General features: G+C 36.4%; 1 protein-coding gene across 5 annotated transcripts in view; it reads right to left on the reverse strand.

The window, feature by feature from the left end:
- LOC149140027 (U1 snRNP-associated protein usp106-like) overlaps positions 1-22,838 on the reverse strand; it is a 71,171-nt gene extending 48,333 nt beyond the window's left edge. For 4 of the 5 annotated variants that reach the window (XR_016264962.1, XR_016264964.1, XR_016264961.1 and 1 more), the window contains exons 1-4: positions 22,522-22,838; positions 13,090-13,142; positions 11,272-11,440; positions 11,082-11,145 (exon numbers count right to left, since the gene is read on the reverse strand). Coding sequence is in view for 1 of the 5 variants with exons in the window: in XM_089450017.1 (XP_089306143.1) it covers positions 11,082-11,145; positions 11,272-11,440; positions 13,090-13,142; positions 22,522-22,668 (433 nt within the window). In the remaining 4 variants the exon portion in view is untranslated. The remainder of the gene's footprint in view (positions 1-11,081; positions 11,146-11,271; positions 11,441-13,089; positions 13,143-22,521) is intronic. The other variant, XM_089450017.1, reaches the window with a different exon arrangement.
- Positions 22,839-23,494: the final 656 nt, after the last annotated feature.

Here is a 23,494-nt window from a genome sequence, read left to right on the forward strand (position 1 = left end):
CCTGAATCGCCCGAGAGTCTGTGGAACTTCATATTTCCATGTCGTGGGGCCACGAAGAGCCGCCAAAGTCCGGGGAACTCGGGGTGTCTATTTCGCGGCGCGATGAAAACTGCTACCCAAGTCAGCGGACGCACGCTGGGTTTCCATTTCGCGTCACAACAAAAATTTCTACCCAAGTCTGGGAAACGCGGTGTAAGGACCTGCGGTTCGGTTTCTCCCCGTCGGTGCGAAGTGCGAACTCTACGACCGAAATGTGGGAAGGGAAAGCAAGTTCACGCAACAAGGGTCGCCCGCGCGCCTTCCGTCGGTGGCTCGCCCATCGTGCAGGTATCAAGGGGCGTGCGCCATCCCCAACACGGCGCGAGCGACATGGGAACCCCGCGTGTCACGCCCCCAGGCTTACAGTACCCTTTCAGCCGTACTTGGCGAGGTGCGGCGCCACCGAACACTTCCTTTTCACCAATACTTATGTTCATGGACTACGCCTAAGGTCAAAGTTCAAACATATATAGCATTTTTAAATTTAATCTTTTATTGTCTTTTACTGTTTAGTATTTACAGGAGCCAAATTAAACAGAAGGCAGTTGGCAGGACTCCAAATCTAAACAGAAGCCACAATTTAAAGACAAGTCCAAAACAACAACAATGTCAAGGGAGAAGGACTTTGTTGGTTGGGCTTATTGTGACAAGATTCCTGGAGACCCCAAGCTCCTTTGTAAATTTTGCAAAGCGAAATATAGTGGAGGCATTTATAGATTCAAGTACCACCTTGCACAGATACCCGGCCATGATATAGGTCTCCGCAAAAAGCGTTGACGGAAATGTCAAACACCAAGCAACCTTGGCCATTGATATGTTAAGTCAGCATAATGCCAAGAAAGCAAAGCAAAAAAAAAAAAAAAATAGGAACTCCTGGAGCTAACAGTTTTTCTTCCACTACCCCCTTGTCATCTCCCTCTATTGAATCTTCAATGTCGTTCCCAAGTTTCCCACACATGCCTCCAAGTCCAAGTCAAACTCAAGGCCAAATGAACCCCCCTGCATTCAACACTAGAGGTGGAAACATAAACCCCTTTTTTGCTCCCCGCACAAAACCCGGTTCCCAACCTACCTTGGGTGCCACTGGTTGGAAAAAAAATATCCATAGTCAGGCAAGGAAGGCCATTGCTAACTTTTGGTACTATTCTGACGTACCTTTCCACTATGCCAGAAGTCCTTATTGGCAAGCTATGATTGATGCAGTTGTTGTTGCAGGTCCAGGGTTCAAAGCCCCTTCACAAGAGAGCCTTAGGACCTAAGTCACCGGATTCGTCCTAAACCCCCTATGAATCCCGAATCCAGCAAATCCGACACGATTCGATCTAGATTCGTGTCTAAATCATATGACACGTCGTGTCCTTTTCTGACATGTCGAATCTGAGGTCGCGTCACGATTTTGGGAATCATGTCGTGTTTTCCAGGACTCACTGGGCTCAAAAAGTGACCTGTGCAGGTATGAAAAGGCCGCATTTGGTCATTACAGCCACACATATTTTCATTTGGCAAGCGTTTTGGCAGCTTCATGATCAAGTCTAGGCCCTAGTATTGATATGCTATTCATGGTAATGTTAAATTCTTAAAGTAAAAGTGACATTCTCCTTAATCTTCATTTGCATCCTTTTACTTAAATTTTTAACATTACCATGAAATGACTCGGGATGTTTGAGAGTGGTTCCGGCCTCATTGGATTTCATATGGAGAAAGTAGAATTTTAGATTTCATTCAAAATCCAGCAGACTTATCAGTTTTTCAGGATTGGGGGATTGCAATGTTTCCATTGAATTTTGTCATGTATTAGGGTACGGAACTCATATTTAATCAAGAGCACCAAACCAACAGCTTCTGAAAATGTCACTCCCGCTCCCGTTTTCGCTCCCGCTCCCCGCTTTTGCTCCCGCTCCCAAGTAACATTGTTCCTGATGATATGGGTCTGGACACCAGTGTTGAGTTGGCATTGGCCAACATGGATCTCAATTATCCAGTGCTAGAGCTTGTTAGATTTGATGACTTAGATGGGTCAACCTCCACACCAGCAACAAAGGCGACTATGGATACAGGGGAGGAGGAGGATGCAGAGAAGAGCAGTGGGGACCATGATGATGGGGACCATGATGATGGGGACAATGATGCTGATTATGATGCTAATTGATGTCTTGAGGCTTGTATACCTGTAGTTTTATATTTTCTGTTTCTATTTGCCATTGGCATTACACCAACACTACCTATGTAACACATTTTGATTGGATGACTTAATGAGAAAACTACAGTTGTCAGTGTGTTTATCTTACAGTTGTCTTTCAGTTATGAATTATGAATCATGATTTAAATTTTTAATAGATTTATCATTTATGTGACCAGTACCACTGACATTTATTTGAATTTTGTATGTACTATGCATGCTAATAGCTATAGATGAAGATCTATGTTTGAAATCAATAAATTTGTATCATTAATTAAAATTTGTGTAAGAAATATGATAATATCTAATTATATATATATATATATATATATATATAACGTGCCCTGTTCCGGGGGGTCAGCATGTCCGAATCCGACACCACGAATCTCAAATCCTACGTGTCCCAAATCCCTGTGTCAGGTGACTTAGCTTAGGACAGATTTGTCGTTAGAAAGTGTTGAAGATGTCATCTTCTGCTATCTGAGTTTCATTCATCATGGGTAGAAACAGGGTGCACCATCATGAGTGATGGATGGACAGATCAGAGAAATAAAACTTCAATAAATTTCCTTGTATCTTGTCCAGCAGGCACAATGTTTCTCAAATCAGTGCATTCCTCAAACAAGGTTAAGACTACCCAACTTATTTGTGAAATGATGGAGGAAGTTGTTTAAGAAGTGGGAGAAGAACATGTTGTACAAATGTCACCGACAATGCAGCTAATTATATGGTTGTTGGTATACTTTTTGTGATTAGGCACCCCACTATTTTTTGGACCTCTTGTGCTACCCATTGCATAGATTTAATGCTTGAAGACATTGGTAAGCTTCATTGGATACTTGAAGTTGTGGAGAAGGAAAAATCCATAACCAAATACCTATACAACCACACTATTGTCCTAAACACCATGAGAAAATACACTGAAGGTAAAGAAATTGTTCGCCCTGCAGTGACTAGATTTGCAACAAATTTCATATCTTTGAAATATGTGGTTGAGCAAAAGATAAATCTGAAGAAGATGTTCTTGGGACCTAAGTGGATGGAATCTAAACATTCCAAGACCCTTGAAGGCATTGAAATTGTTGCACTTGTGTTTAATGACGGTTTCTGGAAAGATGTTGAAGAGATTATTGTTGTGACAAAGCCCCTTGTTAGAGTTTCATTTTTAAAATTTCATTTCAAGCTTCTTTTTATTTTCAATGTTTCATATTTCTTTAAATTTGAAAGCTTGAACTTTCAGGATGGTTGATGGTGACAAACCCGCTATGGGTTACATTTATGAGGTGATGTATCTCGCAAAGGAGGCCATCAAAAGAAGATATGGGGATGAGGAGGCAAAGTATATGCCTCTTTGGGACATTATTGATGCACGTTGGGATAGGCAATTGCATTCCCCTTACATGTTGTTGGGTACTTCTTAAACCCACAGTATTTTCATGATAAGAGCAAATTAATGAGGATGGGGAGGTTGGAAGAGGACTTATGACATGCATGCAAAGGTGCTTCCCTAATCCAGAATTTCAAAGTCATGTCTTTTCCCAACTACAGGATTATAGGGCGCCGGCTAAATTATTTGCCTATACCAGTGAAAGGTCTAAGATGTTGCCAGGTACCCTTTGAGGCTTGAAGGCTTCATCAATTCATTAAATTTGTTTAAACTTTATTTTGTATGTTCAATGTTTTATTAAATTTTGTTGTTTTTTTCAGTTTTTACTATTTAGTATTTAGTACGTCTAATCATGAACCCTTGCCACTTGCTAGGTCTTTGGTGTCAAAACTTTGGTAGTGATACACTAGATTTGAAGAGATTCGCCATTCGAATCTTAAACCAAGCATGCAGTGCTTTAGGTTGTGAACGCAACTGGAGCATGTTTGAGAAATACAATCTAAGCAGCGCAACTGATTGACACAAAAGCACTTAAATGACCTTGTATTTGTCCATTACAATCTACGACTTCGCAACAAGCAAATACTAGGTGAAAGCTTGAATTTGAAGGTTTCATAATCTGATTTGCACTTCAAAGTTTAAACTTTAAGTTCAAAGTCAAACTTTAAATCACATTTCAATGTCTCATGATAATGACAGGTTTGGATCATTCACCAATAGACCTTGAAGAGATAGATTTGCAAACTACAAATGCAACAGATTGGGTCCAATTAGAGGAGGCTCCTCTTTTAAGCCTACATGACATGGAGAACTTTGAGAGTCAAGCAAGGAAAGGAGCGGGAGGACTCGCTTCTAGTTGTAAACATTTCTGTTTTCCCACCCCGGTTTCAATTTCACCTTATTTCTCCCATGTAGTTAAATGCCCTTTCCCATATCCATACATTCAACAACTGAAAAAATAATTTATTTTTTTTGCTGAAAACACAAATTCTGGAAATTTTATAGAATGCTGGAAAATGCAGAAATAAAAATCAGCAAGTACAAACAGCCATTTAAAACATTTAGACACATTGATTTTTGGTTAATGTGACCCTAGAAAAACCCCCTACAACTCTTGGGGAAAACCAGTTTGAGAGCTCTTCTTTATTTTTGGAAAAGGCCTTTTACAGTGAGAAATATTCAGCAAAAATCAGCAAGCAAATTTACAACTTATCTCGATTTCTGAGCCTTGTAGCCCACTGGAAATTTCCAAATAGCAACACAATGTTGTACGGACAACCGTACGAGCTGTACGAATAGTACGGACAGGCTGTACAGACCTTGATTTTTGTGCAGAAAATCAGCTACCTCGATTTCTGTGTAAAAATCTCCCCTTCACTATTTGTTCATTCAGCTGTATGGATTTGCTTAACTGCTGCCTTGGTATGTGTGCCAAGCTGCTGCCTCCTCCTTCCTATCCAGAAATCTCCCTTGCTCTCTTGCTCTCTCTCTCTCAATCTGCTCATGAAAGAATGAATGATCTTTTCCTCCTTTTCCTCCCTTAATCCAACCCTAAGTGACTTTTGGGTGATCCCTAAATCCAATCGCTGAAATAGATTGAGATCTAAGGCTGAGAATGCACATTTAAATCTCACTTTCTATTTTTTAATTCACCCCACTTCAATAAAGACCCACTTAGTCATTTATATCCAAAGTCACTTTTCCTTTCTAATTTTTCATTGACTTTATAAAAGTCACTTTAAAATTAGACTTTAGTAACTTTATCACTTAAAGTCACTTTTAAATTAGATTTTACTTTATAAAAATTATAAAGTCACTTTAGGAGAAAAATTAAATTCTTTTGGACACTTTTCCCTAGGCCAAAGATCAAAGCCTTAGGGAACCACCTGTCCTCCGGTACCAAATTTCAACACTAGTTCTCACTCGTAAGAGTCTTAGACTCTTAGTTACTGATTTTTTTCTAATCAGTATGCAGTATTTCGTAAACTTTTAGAAGCAGATGCTTCTAGTTCTATGTAGTCACTGGTTAGGACTCAGCAATCAGGTCTTAGTACTTTGGATCATGTTTGGACTCCTAACATATGAGATACTTATTCATTCATGATATTTTGGACATCTATTGATATTATGCATTGTTTGGACATGGCCTTACTAAATATCAATGAAAAATGTTTTTTTTAATTCAATATATGTGTATATTTTTATTTATTGGATTCACGATATTTTCCTGATATTTTGCCGATTTTTCCCGATCCGATTAAAACTCTTCGCTCTTTTGCCTCGCCAATTTATTGCCCATTCCGAGTCTGGTAACATTGCTATACATTATTATCGATTTATTGTCTCAAAGCTTTCCTATTAGCATTATCAAAAACTGAAAATTAAAACTTTGATGTGTTAGACGTTGTGTTACTAGATCTTCATCTGTGTTTCAGATACGAATACAGATCCACCTAGATCCATGTAGGATCCACCACGTATACAAATCCGTCAAATCTACCGAAATGGATCCTGTGCCAACTAGCCCTCACACACCAGAACCCAAGCAAGTAACATTAGAGTTTTTGGTTTATTTCTTTATTTTTTTAAAGTATATTTGCCAACTGGTTGAAAGTTGAAACTGTAAAAAGCAAATACTCTATTTAGAATTTTAGTTAGATTATTTACTAGTAATTTGTATATTAGTAATCTGTAGGCTGTATAGTCATATAAGTTATTAATTACCTATAGGCTGTACATACAGCACATGATAATGCTAGTAGGAAAGGCCTGAGTCCTGACACATCAAAATTTTAATTTTTAGTTCTTGATAATGCTAACAGGAAAGCTTTAAAGACAATACATAGATAAACATATAGTGTACAAAAGATGGTTGTGTCATTAATAGTTTAAACTTTAAATAGATCAATCCCATCCAACTCTAAATGAAGAGTCCTCTTGGACCAATATGTAAATGGAGAGTCCTCTTGGAACAATATGATACATAGACTATCTCAAATAGTGTATAATATTCATTTACCATTCTAACTATGCGGGAAGTTTTAGAATGAGGCTAATTTCAAGGAAGATAACCGGTTGATCATAATGTAGAGTTGAAATATTCAAATGATGAGCATGTAGACTCATTTTTGGAAATGTAGTTAAACCGCTCTCCATCATCATATCAATAGAGTGATCATTGATAGGATACTTAATTTTGTATTTACAATTAGCCATTTTGTATAAAGCATGATGCATCATGATCTCTGTCTTCAGATTTATAACTAAATAAAGATTTCAGTTCTAATGTTTTGATTCATTAATGGTTTTGAATTTTAACTTTCAATATGTTTTTTAAAATTAGAATGAATATTATTGTATTTTTTTATACATGGTGTTTCCCCACAATATCCAGATCCTGGCTTTTCAAAAATATGGTGGATGCATACCCACACCCAAATCTGGATCCGTTTCCATTTCCTGATAACTTAGGTTAGACCTTTCCTGCTAGCATTATCATGTGCTATACAGCCTATAGGTAATTAATAACCTACTTATACAAGTATACAGCCTACAGACTACTAATAAGTAATCTAACTAAAAATCTAAATAGAATGTTTGGTTTTAGGGTTTCAAAGAGGACTGCCACTATACTCGTGAGCCTAGCACTTTTTTATAACTGCCCACAAGCCTGCACAGGATCCATTTGAGCAGCATGGGATCCATTTCCAGGTTTGAAGGATCTGTTTATGTGGCGGATCCTTTGCGAATCTGGGTGGATCCATATGTGTATCTGTCTCCAAAATGCAGATTCATGTATCAAGCATCTAGACCCTTGGATCCGGTAACAAAGCTCAGAAGTAAAGCATTACAGCAGCTTGGCATCGGCCCAAGAGTCAAGCACCACAAACATCCAAAAGATGCCACACACACCAACTCTCACTCACTACTTTTGCTGGCTGACAGACTAGCGCACCCTCCTTCCTTTTACAGTCTATGGGAGAATGGGGTTAGAGACTGGCCATTGATGGCCTCAAGGGGCATGCCCTTCATGGGTAACTAAATCCCATCATGGAATGCAACACCTAAGTATATGCACTCACCAGCTCAGCAATAAATGATCCTACTAAGGTGCACCCCAAATCAGCAAGAGTAACTTCCAGGCATTAATGTACCACCTAGGGAAGTGTGCTCAACAATGTAAAAAGAGAAGATGCTCAAGATATACACCCTACCTCATCTCCAACAAATCAAGCATAGGAGAGAGGATCCAAGAGTAAATCACCATCACAAAGATTACCCTCAAAAGTGGCCATCTCTAACCAACAGCTGCTGCTGTTTGCCAATTCTGAAGATGATATGCTACCAAGCAACACAGTCACTTAACAATCCCTCTTTGCCAGGAAGGTGTTCTTAATAACCCCAACTTCTCTCTCAGCATTTCAAACTTTCCCTTGGCAAAATCGCCCACAGATTTATGCTGGAATGTGGCGGAATCTGGCCGAAACACTGCTGATACGTCATTCATTCTACTGTACAATGTTTCCAACTCTTGAAACACTGTACAGAAACATAGCATCATTTAGCAACGTTTCAGCTGAGTTTCAGTGTTTCATGGAGTTCCCGGAAGTGGGACAACAGATTGAGGGCTGTTTCCTGAATCACAGGAGAGCACCTTCTTCCTAACTAGGAAATCATTCCTGATCCACAAACCCATACTACAGCAGAAATTCTCCATCTCCAGTACACCTCATGCACATGATAATCAACTTTCCAGCGAGGCTGGTGACACTGCACAATAAACTGACTCAAAATATTCACTGCATAAGAAATATCTGACATAGTATTCACCAAGTACATCAAGGACACAATCAACTCCCTATACAACATAGGATCTACCAAATCAATATCTTCAATACAAGTTCACTTAAATGCCATAGGCATGGCCAAAAGCTTGAGAGGAAGTTATTCTTAGTCCTGACTAAAACACTGTAAGGCTCAAAAGTGGGAGACGCCTACTGGAGATACAACTCACAAAAAATAACTAATCAGCTTGGGCCTGGCAGTGGATAATACAAAGTTTCACACCCTTGGAGAAGGCGTCATTCTCACAGGCTTAACCCGGTATCTAAAGGTGGTAGTGGAGACGCATAGAGGCAGTGGATAATACAAAGTTCACACCCTTGGAAAAGGCTTCATTCTCACAGGCTTCACTGGTATCTAAAGGTGGTTGTGGAGACACACAGAGGTAGGGTATTATGAACCCAATACTTAAAAATTTAAAACAGCACAGTAGACCCTGGCATACACACAATGTACACCAAAATAGGTATGGAACACAATGCCCAAAGTAATAACCATATAACCGAAGTTCCAAACATATATCTGGATCATAGATCCACACATACAATAATGACTACACTAACCTCTATGGATATGTATTCTCAATCATTGCACATGTCAACCCACTACTACATCTACATTTAACCCATATGGCATATATATAACTCCATTAGAGTCATAACATAGTACCCTTCCCCCCACCCTAAAAAATGTTTGTCCTTAAAACTTTGTAATCAAGACTTTGTAATAAAGTGCTTTACATGCAATAAAACTAGCTGATAGGATTCCCTTAAATTTCTAATCTCTTGCTACCACTAATGATTATCCATCATTGTTCAGTTAATTCAATGCCAAACCTTGATTATTTGATGGTACAAAGCTTCATTTCCTTTATTCCATGCATTGGTGTAAATTGTAACATTTTCAACTTGTAGTTGTTGGTGTTTGACAATATCTTGTGGAACAATGATTCCTTGATGCCCCAAACTATGAAAATTGTTCAGTATAGTTCCACCCTTGATGGTCTTCCTTCATCCTCCAAACCCATGTCATTAATCTTTTTTTCCAATGCAAAGACATTTTCTAGCCTATGTGCTTGACCTTTATTTACCCTTGCCTTTGAGATAATGCAATCATATTTGACCTATACATCCTCCAATTGGTTCTCAACTCCAAGTATTGTCTAGTGACCTTCTTGGATCTTCTATTCATTCTTTTTCTGAATATAAAGGTTGATGTCATCAATCAACTTGTTTTGTCCCCCTTCAATTCTTTCTTGCATTTTGGATTACGTAACATTTAGATTTCTTTAGCTTTTTTCAAATCTTCCTTCAATTAATGCAACATGCTTATCCTCCTTCCTTTGTTCATATTTTCTTGCTCTAAGTTCTGAATCTTCTTAATCAGTGTTTGATTAAGTGCGTGCAACGAGGAAAGCTCATCACCCTTCTTAGTAAACTATTCGTTTACTTCTTCATCTTCCTTTTGCAATTTTGAAAGTTCTATTTTTTGCTTCCTTGAAATCATCTTTTATTTTCATCATATCCTATGGTACCATTTCCATTATCCATTTTGCTTGAGAGAACTTATTCAAATTCTCCCTATTTACAGACTCAGATTTTTTGATAGAGACTATCCATCACTCCATAGTTTCACTTTCAAAATAAGAAATTACACGGCAAAGAAAATTAAAATTTTCCTTTGCAATATTTATCCATTCTCTACAATCAATGTCATCTCTATCTCCTGAGAAAAAAAAAATTATCATCAGTTCCAGTTTTTAACACTGAAGTTTATTCCAACCCTTTACTTGAAACTCATATTTATTCACAACAGTTATTCAAACTATCCTAAACTTTTTCCCAACATAATCTCCTCCCTTTCCTCTTTTCACTTGCTTTCAATCACCTAACTCAAAGCTTCCAATCAAAAAGTAATGCCAACTTGAGTTGACATGTAATTTTAAGCTTTATTCAGTTACTGCTCCACATGCAACTCCATACCGGATGTACCTATTTATAGTTGAGTTTCAGGATTAAACAGAAGCACTGACATGCACACACTGCAGCTTGAGATTCCCATGCCTCTTCCAATATAAATTGGCCCAAAAATAGTAACAAATACATTTAACCATATATACCCCCATCAAGGTCATAACATGGGCATTGAACTTGTGGCATTGACAGGTTGACAATGTGCATGCACATGTTACAGACCCAAAAACAAGCACATGTTCTCTCCTGAGGGAAGAAACCAATGACCAAGTTACAGACTGACAATTTAAACTCTTACAAGGGGCACTAGTTCACAGATAAGTATGTACAACTGCTTTATTTGTACATTTAATTTTGCTACCTTGATGAAGGAAACATAACTTAAGATGCAACATGAAATATTTTCTTCAGACAGAACCTTTGAAGCCTAACACAACTATGACTAGTACCAGTGCGGTCACTCTTTTCAAACACTAGCCAAGTCTCACCAAGTCAGCACTGGGATGAATGAAGGCTAGTGTGCAACCATAACACAACATGTAAGTTAATATTTACTAGTATAAAAGACTAAAACAAGTTAAAAAAGAGTATATAATGCCAAATAAAATTGCCAAAATTAATACCCTCCCTATTTCCAGCAAAAAAACATGCTTCTGCTTACCCAGAAGATCTGCTTCTTTCAGCTTCTCCTTTATTTGCTTGGAGTATTCATCCACTTCTGGTGACTGCAGATATTCATAATCAGGAAGCAACATCAATCATCTCTCACCCCTTCTTTGGATCACCTGTATCATCCAGTTGCTAATAAAATAGAAAAAAAATTGCCTACATCCAAAGTAAATCTCTTCTACCTTTGTAACATCAGATACAGCAATTGCGATTGCAGCCTTAGCATCATCTTCTTCAAGGCGTTTCAATGCTCTTGTAATTTTCCTATCGCACTCGATAATGAGTTTCTCAATTACATCCTCCAACTCCCGGTCATAGTTGTCTTTTCCTTTTGCTTTTGATTCTTCATATCTTTTTGATCATTAAGGAAATAACTAGACACAATGCCAATCATAGATAATGCCAATCATATGTTCTTGTGTTTGTTTTCTTAGATCCAAGTCACAAAGCTCTCTCTAAGGAACAGATAAAATAGCATTCAAACACACAATAAAGGCAAAATCAAGCAGACATAATAGCATTCAAACAAACAATAAAGGCAAAATCAACTGGACCATTGCTCCAGTTATACTAGTGTCAAGAACTAGTTAGACAAGAAAACACAATTTCAGGCTATATTCAGAATGGACAAACTCTTTCATCTGAATAATGGTTCATTTACAAAACATCCAACATACGAAGGACAATGAATTTAAATCCATATATGATAATATAGTTGATAAATGACTGAAGAGGTTTATGATTATGCAATGGGCCTTCTGACATTATACTTATATGAATTGACTTAGGTCTTTATGTTTATCATTATGATTATTATTATTATTATTATTTTGATTACAACAAGATTTCCCGATAACAATGAATGACAATTTGAAACCAATGGTGAACCTGAACATGTACAATGTTCCAGAAACTAACACAGCTTGTATCAAGATTGGGAAATATTTCTCAGGTTTTGTGATAAAAACACATTTTGGGGTGTTTTTAATGCATGTACAACTAATGAAAAAAAATATCAATAATCATCATACAGAAATTCGCAAATCATTCAAATTTCCATAAGTACAAAGAAAGAAATAATTTTCATATACATAACCAAAACAGAGCAAATCCTATGATTGAAAGGCTCTTATTATTTTATAGTTACAGTGACATTTACTAGCAGTTATGTATGTTTCAATTCAAATCTAATCAAGGTTGAAAAGTTCCAGGTGATCACAAAACCTCGTTTCATCTTTCGGTTAGGAATCCATATCCATATGCAAGAAGTTTCAATTTTCAAGTTCAATTCCTCCCTCAACAATTGTATGCCATAGCAAGTCTGTAATGCAAACTATCAAAATGATGACAATCTAATGATAGCAGGTACCTTATCAAAGAGTCAAAACCCCTCCTATGGTTGTGGGTGCCTTGTCCAAAGACCATGGTTTGATATTTTGGTTAAGGACCAATCAGTGTTGCAGGAACCGCCACTATTTTATCTTCAGTGTTGTTTCGAGGATAGAGTATCAAATTAAAATCTGTGCCAGGATTGGCACAAGATAAGAAGAGATTTAAATCGAACACATACACATAGAACAGAAGCATATAGCCCAAACACATACACATAGAACAGAAGCATATAACCCAAACGCATACACATAGAACAGAAGCATATAACCCATCCCAAAAACTTCAAAGTAAGCAGTACGAATGAAACACCCTTACCAATGCAGATGACAATACAAAAAGAGATTGCACCAACATTAATAATAACACAAGTCGATGACACAAAGTACTCTTGCACAGTATATCAATCCTTGCACTTGAATCAAGAACCTTCATTAACATGAAAGACTTTTAAGCACATCGTCCTATGTGATTTATTAAAAATATTAAGATTTGAATATTTTTTCTAAGCATTGTACACACTGGATGCCCTAATAATGGAAGAAAACATGGCAGCATATTGACAAACAATACAAAAAACCATAAATTTTGTTATCACAATAGAAGGATACTCTTTTCGTAGCTGCAATGAGTGTACTTTTGGGCAAGCACCTAAATCCATTTTCTGCACATGGAAAGAAAAACCATTTTAAATATAATAAAATATCATTGGACATAAAAGAAGTTCTTCATTTTTAAAGAAATAATTGCAGCTACTTCATAGTCATTCAATTTAGCTGACAGCTACTCTTTTGTAGCCCCATTTACGAAAAACATATAAATCAACATGAATGTACTCAATCTAGATTCTGAACCAGTCTCAAGAAGAATGTAATGCCCAACAACTAAAATGCTTTACATCATGAGTCATTAGTAATTACATCAGCAAATTTGGCATTAAAGCACTTAAAATGTCAAGTTGTACACACCAGCCTAGATCCATCTAACTTCAGATCTATCACGCGCTGAAAACTGAAAGGGATCAAATTAATATTTTCAAATATTACAACTTTGACGTGGAAATATTTGTCTTTAAATATTTCAATAAATCCATAGTATATGATTTTTTCTTTTAAATATTTCTTTTACAAATATTTAATTAAAAGAAATATTAAAAGATTTTGGAGCAGGATTTTCGATACTTAATGTTAAATTAACTTTTTTCTTTGATTTAAGAAATGGTATTGGCTTTAGTAAAAGTAAAGATGTGTAAAATTTGAACTAATTTGGAATTTTAATGTGGTAAAAAAATTTGAAGGTAAATTTATGATCCATTCAAATTCAGCTTATATGGTAAAGGAACTATTAAACCCAAGAGTATAACAAACTCATTTAATTGTTGTATTAATCAATTTTTACTTGTTTATTGGTATCGTTATTTAAATTTTTGTTTAAGTCAACATTAAAGCCAAAATTATTTTTATTATTTAATATTTAATATTTATTTATTGGAGACGTGACATACTTACACATTACCATCATACTGGGCTGTAGAATGCGCCTCTCGGTGCAACAGCCATTTCATACATCTTAATACTTGAAAGAGTTTTCTAATCATTTTACCATTTCAATCCAATTTTGTATTTCAGCGTTTCACTACACTACATCCAAGAATTTATTGCATATACATACAAACACACTAGATCCAAGAATTTATTGCATATACATACAAATACAGTTGATGCCATTTTAGCATTAAAGACATGAAAAGAAAGAAATTAAGGCTCAGGAAGCTACAAAATGGGTGGATGTGCAAGATGGCTTTAAAAAAAATCGCAAAATACCAACAGGCCATGGTTTTTGCACAGTACAATTTTACAAAAAAAACTAAATTAGATCAATATTTAAATGGGATCGATGCAACAAATTGGGGTCCATGGAGCTACAAATTTGGATTAAGTACACAACCACATTCAACAATTAAGCCAAGCCAAAAGCACTTATTTAACTTACTACATATTGCAATTTATAACTAAAGTTGAAATTACTTTAATAAAGATATGGGACAAATGATGTAGAGAACTAGCAGGATGAAAACAAGCTTAGAAAAAAAAATAGTATCTACTTTTCCTTCAATTTAACCATTGTTGAGGAACTGGCTGATTAATCTGCGACTTATGCCAAAACTATTGATTGGACCAAAAAAGCGCTCATCTTTTTGCAGGCAGATTCGAAAAATCAGCATCTGTTGCAGTTAAGACACTTAACAGGAAAATTTTCAAAATAAGATTTCCTGCCTCATTTTTTATTGCTTGAGGGTTTTTTCCGAGGTTTCTTTCCTAGGCAACAAGTTTGGACCCTTGCCATGTCTGATCCTTCCACAGTGGTTTTAACAAGATATATCAGTGGTTGCTTCAAATTTTCATAAGCTCAATATGGTTTACATTATAATCTTTATTGGGTCTGGATTTCTTCTTCTATTTACAAATTCATGCAGGACTGCAGCCTCAATTATACTCTGGATTTCTATGATCACACAGAAGTGCAGATCAGTTACTATTATTATTTCATATCTGAACTTTTCTGCGTCAGAAACATCTCCAGAATAGATGGAAGACATAGACCATCCATTTCTCAGTGTGTAAATGCATTTCCTGCATTCTTCCATATTTTGGGCAGATCCCATGGGGCCCACCAGCATATTAAATGAGAAAAAGATGTTAAACCCTAAAAGGGACCCACATTTCATTAAACTAAACCATAAAAGGGGCTCAATATTTCATTAAACACAAAAAGACATGAGGAAATAGCTCTATCTTCTTCTTTTCTTCACTGTTTTCTGTGTGATTTTATCACATGAGAAGGTTTTCAAAGCCTTCAGGAGTGAGGACTGTGAGCAGAATTTCTGAGCAGAAAATTAAGTAAGGTAAATAAATACAAAGGTGTTGTCATGCATGTCATTTCTTGCAGCTACTGTCCTTTTTCTGCATTTACTAGCTTTCCCACGCAACAAACAAGGATTGGACTTCATAAATACCCTAATAACGTCAACAAACTTCAAAATCTCATCCTGCTCTTCGGCCAAGGTACTTCCAAATTCTTGTATCTTATATTCCAAGGAGAGAGGACTGTGAACAGATTTTCTGAGCAGAAAATTAAGGCAAATAAATAGAAAGGTGTTGCCGTGCATGCAGTTTCTTGCAGATACTGTCCATTTTCTCAATTTACTAGCCTTTCCACGCAACAAACATGGATTGAACTTCCTCAATACCCTAATAACTTCAATAAACTTCATCATCTCATCCTGCTCTTTGGCCAATGTACCTTCATATTCTTGAACCTTATACTCCAATTTTAGAACACGTGGCGAAATCCATTTTCAAAAATGTTGTTTTGCCAAACACAACTCTTCCCAATGCATCCTTTGCATGTCTGAAAAACCTTTATTGCAATTTGGAATATCAATTTTCCCACCCTTCTAATCTTCCCACTATCATTTTCCAACCAGTTGCTCTTTTCTCAAGCAATTATTAACTTCTTACAAACTGATAGTACAATTTAAAATCAATTTCGGCCTTTGCACCACAATTTTCTAATTGATCCATAGCAAGCATTTTCCTTGATTTTAAGCCTCAATGTTGAATACATGAAGGCACATCCCATAGATAACTCCCAGATCAACTGCAAAACTTAGTGAAAACAGATATTCTCCTTTTCTGCCATCCATTTGTCATCTAACTTATTCTCTTAGAGTTAGCCCTTACATCCCAATTCTTTGCATCGATAATCCTTTCAAGCAATTGAGTTGCTTCCCCAACTACACAGATTTTACAAATGGGATGTTAACACACCATTCATTCACGTACAAAGCACCGCACTAAGTCAATGAAATCAATGCAGAGCTCTAAGTCAACAAAATCAATGCAGGGCTCTAAGTCAAAAAATTAGAGAAGATACTAAATAACAAGTTCCCATAACTACAAGGGATGATACTTGAAAAATAATTATGGATCAAGAAATAACAATAGCATTGAAGCTTGTGATAATGAAAGTGACATGATAAGGGATTCCAGATTTGGAGTTCTATGCTTTAGCCCTTTCTTCCCAATTCCCTACATCTACCCCTTTCAAGCACATGAGTTGCTTACCAGCTATATACCTTTTACTAATAGATTGTTAACACGCAACACATTCAAGTTCAAAGCAGACCTCTATGTCCATGAAATCCATGCAAGGCTCTTAAGTCAACAAAATCCATGGAGATGCTAGAAAACTGATTCTCAAAGATACATGGGGTGATACTAAATTAAGAGCTATGGATCAAGAAATACCACTATTGTTGATGGTTGCAATTATGAAAGTGACAAGATGAGAAAGTTAAGTTCAAGTATCAAACTACCACATTGGTTATTTCAACAACATCACCAATTAAAACACAACAACTATACCAGATAGTAGATACTATGGCTCTTTGTGTTTCCTCAAATGGGTTACAGGCACCCTATTGAGCACAACAAACAGTAGCGAAAATGGAAGCATTAGCCACTGACACCAGGAATTTTATTTTTTTCAAATTTGGTTTAGGGGGATGGTGAGGGGGTTGGCAGTGTGGGGTTTGAGGAGGGTGTAGTATTGCATCAAAGTTGTAGATATAGCTGAAATTACTCTAATTACAACTAACAAACAAGAGTTTCACTGCATGTGTGCGTGAGTGTTTGTGTATCAAAACAATATGTAGAGTTTTATATTCAAAGTCACATTAGATTAGAGTGTTACATACAACCATGGTCACAGAATTTTCCAATTTGCACACGCAATTAAAGGTGTCAAGGAGCAAAACAAAGATATAGATACAACTGAAGAATTATTATAATAACCACTGAAAAATGGGTTAACTTTTGCATATATCATATCTATAAGTTTGAAAATAAAAATCCACAATCTAACATAAAGCCACATCAAATTAGAGAATCACATACAACCATAATTATAGGTTCACTTATTTATATTCCAAAAAAAATATTCTCTTGATAAATTTTAAGGACTACTAAGTATATTCACCAAATAAGGAAAATTTAATGAGAAACTTGCCATTTTAGGATCAGACCTTGTTTCACAAAGCTTGGACCTCAAGAATTTGATAACTTTATCATATGCCACGCTAAGTCACCAATATTGTATTGTAGTAGCAAGACTTGAATACAAATAGTTAACAAAAAAATCTAGTATAGCTCCAATACAGAAGTATACATCTCATAGATGCAGAAATATGTACTTTGTTCCAAATTTTAGAATAATTAACACCTTATTAATGCGCAATAAAGCATAAAAAAATAATTAAATCCTCTTTAATTACCTATGAAATACAAGCTTTGCTTTCTTGCAATGACTACCACCTATATCAAACTAAAATTCACATTTGTTTAGTAAATATTTTGGTCTAAGTTGGCACAAAATGTGGAAACATCTGGAAGTTTCTTAAATGGGATTGCCTGAAAACATAATCCCTCAAAAATGGAAACATCAAGGGGAAACATCGTGTGTGTTTGTGTATGTGCGTGTGTGCGTGTCATTGTTTCCTTTGCAAGAGCCAATATTCATGAAGTCTTATTGCATATTATTCACCCCCAAAGACACAAGGCATAGGCTTGAACTTTGAATGCACATATACAAGATCCTCAGCCTTCTACAATCCCAACCTGTTATGTTTCACAAAATGAAACTATAGGTGCTCCAATTCCATTCCAATGATGAATAGCTTGCCACCTATGATAAAGTATGAGTGGAAAAGCTTTGCAAATATACACCATTTTCCAATGACAAATCCACCATCTAACCAAGTTCATGGTCCTCCTCCGAAAGGCTTTCTTCACTACACTGGCCACCTCCTTGTCCTTATGTTGGGCCTTTCTCTTCCCATTGCTTTGAGCAATGAAATATTTATCATAAAATTCTGGATTCAAAGCATTACCAAAGCGTGTAATGCAATGTTAAAGCCATTCCACCTCGTGACAATAGTGAATCTCACATTCTCTACAAAATCAAAATCAACAAGAAGAGTGGAAGTCTCTCCATGTAATACTTTCCACAATTTTCTCAACCATGGTACACATGCCATCATAAATCTCTCCCAATAAAGAATTGTTTGTTTATGCATCTCTAAATCTCAAATGCAAGTAATGTGAACTTGAGCAAGATCTCAATCTTGCTCCACCAATATTCATCAATCAACACCTGCCACACCATACTTCCCCTTATTGAATCCATCTATCTCCACTCAACCCAAGTTGCACCCACCACCCTACTCATTAATGGAGGTCCTAACTCCAACAAAGTAGCACAACATGATGAATTTTGCGGAATATCTTGTCTTAACAACTTTGAGCAACTCCAAGTTGGAGTATTCTCAATATATTGCTTGAGATCAATGATGGTTGGTGTTGGAATTTATAATCTCCCTTGCCTACCTTGTGACCTTCTTATCCATGCAATTTTAACCTCAATCTCTTCTAAAAACATATTTAGATTATGGATATTGCAAGGAGTCCAAAATATATGATTGCATCTACTTTCAACAATCAAGCCTGCAACTTTGCAAACATGTGCATTATTTATGATAACTTGCCACCACATTTTCTGGTACTAATTGTTCAATAGCAACAATTAAAATTTCAACAATGAAACTTATATCCTTTACCTCACCTAAACAATCTTCTACTTTTACAAACATTGCTCCTTTTGGTGATGATGAAATTACATTAATCAATGGAATAGTCCACATCTGATATAATGGAAACCTATGTGCTACCCCATGAGTTATGAATTGGTCTTGAAACATCCTCAAGAAGTTAACTCTCTTTCTTCAGCAAAATTGTTCTTAGGTTTTTGTGGTGTCGCCCCTTCAAACCTTGAGGGGTTGTGTTAATTGTTCTCACCACATCCTGCCAATATGGGGACAAAACCACATTAAAAGGGATACCACGAGCAAAGATGGCCCTTGCTACTCTTGACTCAGCTTCTTGCCCTTGATTGTTGATCATTTTCAAGAATCTACTATCTTTAGCTGCATTTGTAGGTTTGAATATCTCTTCTTTTATCTCTGTCACCCTCCTCTTCCTTGCTTCATAAACAATCCTTGGTTCATCGCTAGCACCCAAGCAAGGATTGCTAGTGCTACCCATACCAATTCTCCTTCTTTGATCCTTCAACTTTTGATCATCATTTTGCTCTTTCTAAAATGTGGCCCTCAACTCCTGTTTTCTACTATGTGCACAAACTCCAATACACCTTACAACTTCATGTAAAATGTGAGCCTTACTCTTTGTGTAAAAGCCCTTAAAGGTCCTCTCACTTATCATAAACTGCTTGAGATTCCACCACATGAACCCCCAGCACCCATTTGCAATAGTATTATAACTGCTTAATTGCTTGAGAAGCTTTAGGGGAATTAGAAATGACACTTTGAGAAGCCATTAAAAACAGTGAATAAATCAACTCACAAATAAATTTGCTACTCGCACCCTTCTTCTTGCTGCCCACAATTGTCCTCTTGTTGGAAATGCACCAAAGCGTGCTTCCAAATCCAATGCTCTTAAACACAAGTAAAATGCTTAATGCTGCTGTAAAAATCTCTATTTGCTAAAGCATGTGTGAATGAAATGCTTTTTTATAGAAAAAAATAAACAAGGCCGCTAGGGTTTCTAGAGAATTCTAAATTTTGTTTTTATGAAATAAATGTAAAATTGGGTTAATAATTATGTGCAATGGCTAGAAATAAATTTTAGTGGTTAACTAGGTTGTCAGATTTTCCCACAAGCAAAAGAAGCTACGAAAACAGGTCTGATTTGCATCGAAACAGCACAGAAACACCACTAACCATACCATATGACGTTTCTCAAAAGACCACCAACCACATATGGCATTTCCAAATCAAGGGACACCATATGGTACAGCCAACAACATTTATGTGCCATTTCATACCCATTTTCGACATTTTGGGTACTAATCAGGCCTGGAATTTCAAATTTATCTTGCCTGTCAAGTGGAAATTTGATGACGGTCATTTGTTTTTCATGCTTGTCAAGTGGAAATTTGATGATAGGTCATTTCAATTTGTTTCTCAAAAGACCACCAACCACATATGGCATTTCCAAATCAAGGGACACCATATGGTACAGCCAACAACATTTCAATTCCATTTCATGCCCATTTTTGACATTTTGGGTACCAATCAGGCCTGGGATTTCAAATTTATCTTGCCTGTCAAGTGGAAATTTGATGATGGGTCATTTGTTTCTCAAAAGACCACCAACCACTTATGGCATTTCCAAATCAAGGGACACCATATGGTACAGCCAACAACATTTCCATTCCATTTCATACCCATTTTTGACATTTCGGGTACCAATCAGGCCTGGAATTTCAAATTTATCTTGCCTGTCAAGTGGAACTTTGATGACGGTCATTTGTTTTTCATGCTTGTCAAGTGGAAATTTGATGATGGATCATTTGTTTCTCAAAAGACCACCAACCACATATGGCATTTCCAAATCAAGGGACACAAATGGTACAGCCAACAACATTTCCATTCCATTTCATACCCATTTTTGACATTTCGGGTACCAATCAGGCCTGGAATTTCAAATTTATCTTGCCTGTTAAGTGGAAATTTGATGATGGTCATTTGCTTTTCATGCCTCACTTCAAGTTTTATGTAGATTTTAAGTCTCAAATTTTTCATAGCAATTGGGAGGTAGGCTTGAAGGTAGTTACCTAGAAAAAGAAAGCACAATAGCTCACTAGTCTAGCTCTATAACACCAAAAACTTGCTAATGAAACGTATGCCAAGTGTCCAACTAGAGAATGCAACTACAAGCTTTTTCCGTATTCTTTTTTGTGTCTGTAAGAATCTTATTTCCAGCCAATCAACCAAGGAATGGTGACAAGAAATAGGTGCTGCGACTAAGCAGATTGTCTAACTTAGCCTCTGTTTAAACCACATATTAGAATTTAGGGCGGGGAACTTAAATACTTCAACATCAAATTTACGGTTTCAATGTTTTTACCTGTGCATCAAATAAGTTTAAAAATAGGGAAAAAAAGTTATGTAGAACATCAAATTCCAGGGCTGGTACCAATACGTAAAATATGGAGCATTTCCTCCCGCATAGTATTTTGGGCATTTTAAGGCTGGTTTTTTGGTTATTGGTTGACACTGAACAGTTATCAAAAATATGAGGTATATTGTTAAAGAAAGTCAAATTATGTTGACTGTACCATATCCATACTGTATAGGAAAATCACTAAATATCGTACTGCTCCAAATTTCGGTCAAGCAATGTCCAATACCGCTGTTATATGCCAAGGTACATATTACCGCAGTGGCTCAACATATTCGCACAACCTCTTGCGCAGAAGTGGCAAGCAGACCTCTAGAGGACTTGTTGGTTTGCACAGGCATTTTTTCCACGTCCACTGTTGTCAAAGGAACACAAACATGAACTAGGTACCGTTGCATCCAAAGAACAAATTTCCTACTCGGAAAATATCTTTGCGTGATACATACTCAGAGAAATGTTGAGATAATCATAACTTCTAATTTTAAAAAGATAATTTAATAGAATCAACCTTTGCAATGGTAGAAGAAACTCCGCCCTGCATTTTTCTTAAAGATCTTCTAAGCTTCGTCTCCATATGCACAACACAAGGTTGTGTACAGGTTTTAAATTGTTTACAAAAACCTGCAATTGACGCCTCTAATTTTCATCCAGTTAAAATATCTGTTTATGGGCGTCAAAACCATCGAATTGTTAAAACCCTAGCATTATAGGCTAGGTAAATCACTGGGGTTTTATCAGTCTTTCAGATCCCATCGAACAGACTGTAAAAATGGTAGTTGTGATATATTGATCAAATGTCCATGTTCCCAAAGTTAATTTAACCCCGTTATACTTTGAAAAATAAACAGTGTTCCTTAACTAAACTTATAGAAACTCTGCCAAATTTATAAAATTATATAGAGATTGCTTCCCGGAAAGAAATAATGTGGAGTGAAAAATACTTACTGTTAACTGAAAGAGGTCGTGAGGGCAGAGTCCGACCAAATACAGTCGACAGACATCTCGATCATAATACTTGCGGTTGACTTCCCTGACGTCGCCATTGCGATTGGCGCCCATTAGAGCGTCCAACTGCTTCCTCACGGAATCCATGGCTGCCTCTGTGGATTTGATGACGAATACTAAACCCCAATTACTCCCCGGGTTCTAGGGTTTGCACTGTATGTCTCGGCCCAATATCTTACGAAAACAATAACAATTGATAATTAAAATGATAGCGAACGATTTTAATCTTTTGCATCAGAAAGGCGGTAACACTCGCAAATATCTGTGGTTGAGTTAACAAGTTCTTCGTGTCTTTGCTTTGGTTTTCACTATATTTATTTTAAATATATATGTAAATAGAAACAAAAACTAGAGTATCTTTCGATTAAGTGTGGGTGTGGGGTTTAGTCCTAATAAATTTAAATTTTTAATTTTATACGGAAGGGTTAGAGGTGCCACTTAATTGTGGAATAAAAATTTTACATGATCTTTGCAATAAAATTTTGAAATTTAGTAAGTCTTGATTGGAAACTAATCAATATGTAAACTAATTTTAATCTCGTGTTGTTTTTTAAGTAAATCTTGATTTGAAGTAAAGTTTCAAATAATATATAAACTAATTTAATAGTCATATTAAAAAAATATATGTTTTATTTTTTTTTAATCATTTATTTTATATGTAGGGGTGGTGGGAGTAGAAGTAGAAGTAGAAGGGGTCTTGTACAATCTTGAAAGAAATCTCGTCAAAATGTTTGCATGGGTACTTGGCTATGTTGTTACCCACTGGTAAATGTGCTTTTAGCTGTGAAAAGGGTGAGAAAGAGCAGTGAAGTTGAAGTTGTTTCCCAAGCCACGGAAGCTCTCAGTGTTTAATCGGGCCCTCTCCATGGCATAGTGCTCTGAACAAGCTTTCCAACGGTATATGGAAGTCCAA

Source organism: Pinus tabuliformis, chromosome X (assembly GCF_031772625.1).
Source record: "Pinus tabuliformis cultivar Carrire ecotype Pingquan chromosome X, CPIR1, whole genome shotgun sequence".
Lineage (NCBI taxonomy): Eukaryota > Viridiplantae > Streptophyta > Pinopsida > Pinales > Pinaceae > Pinus > Pinus tabuliformis.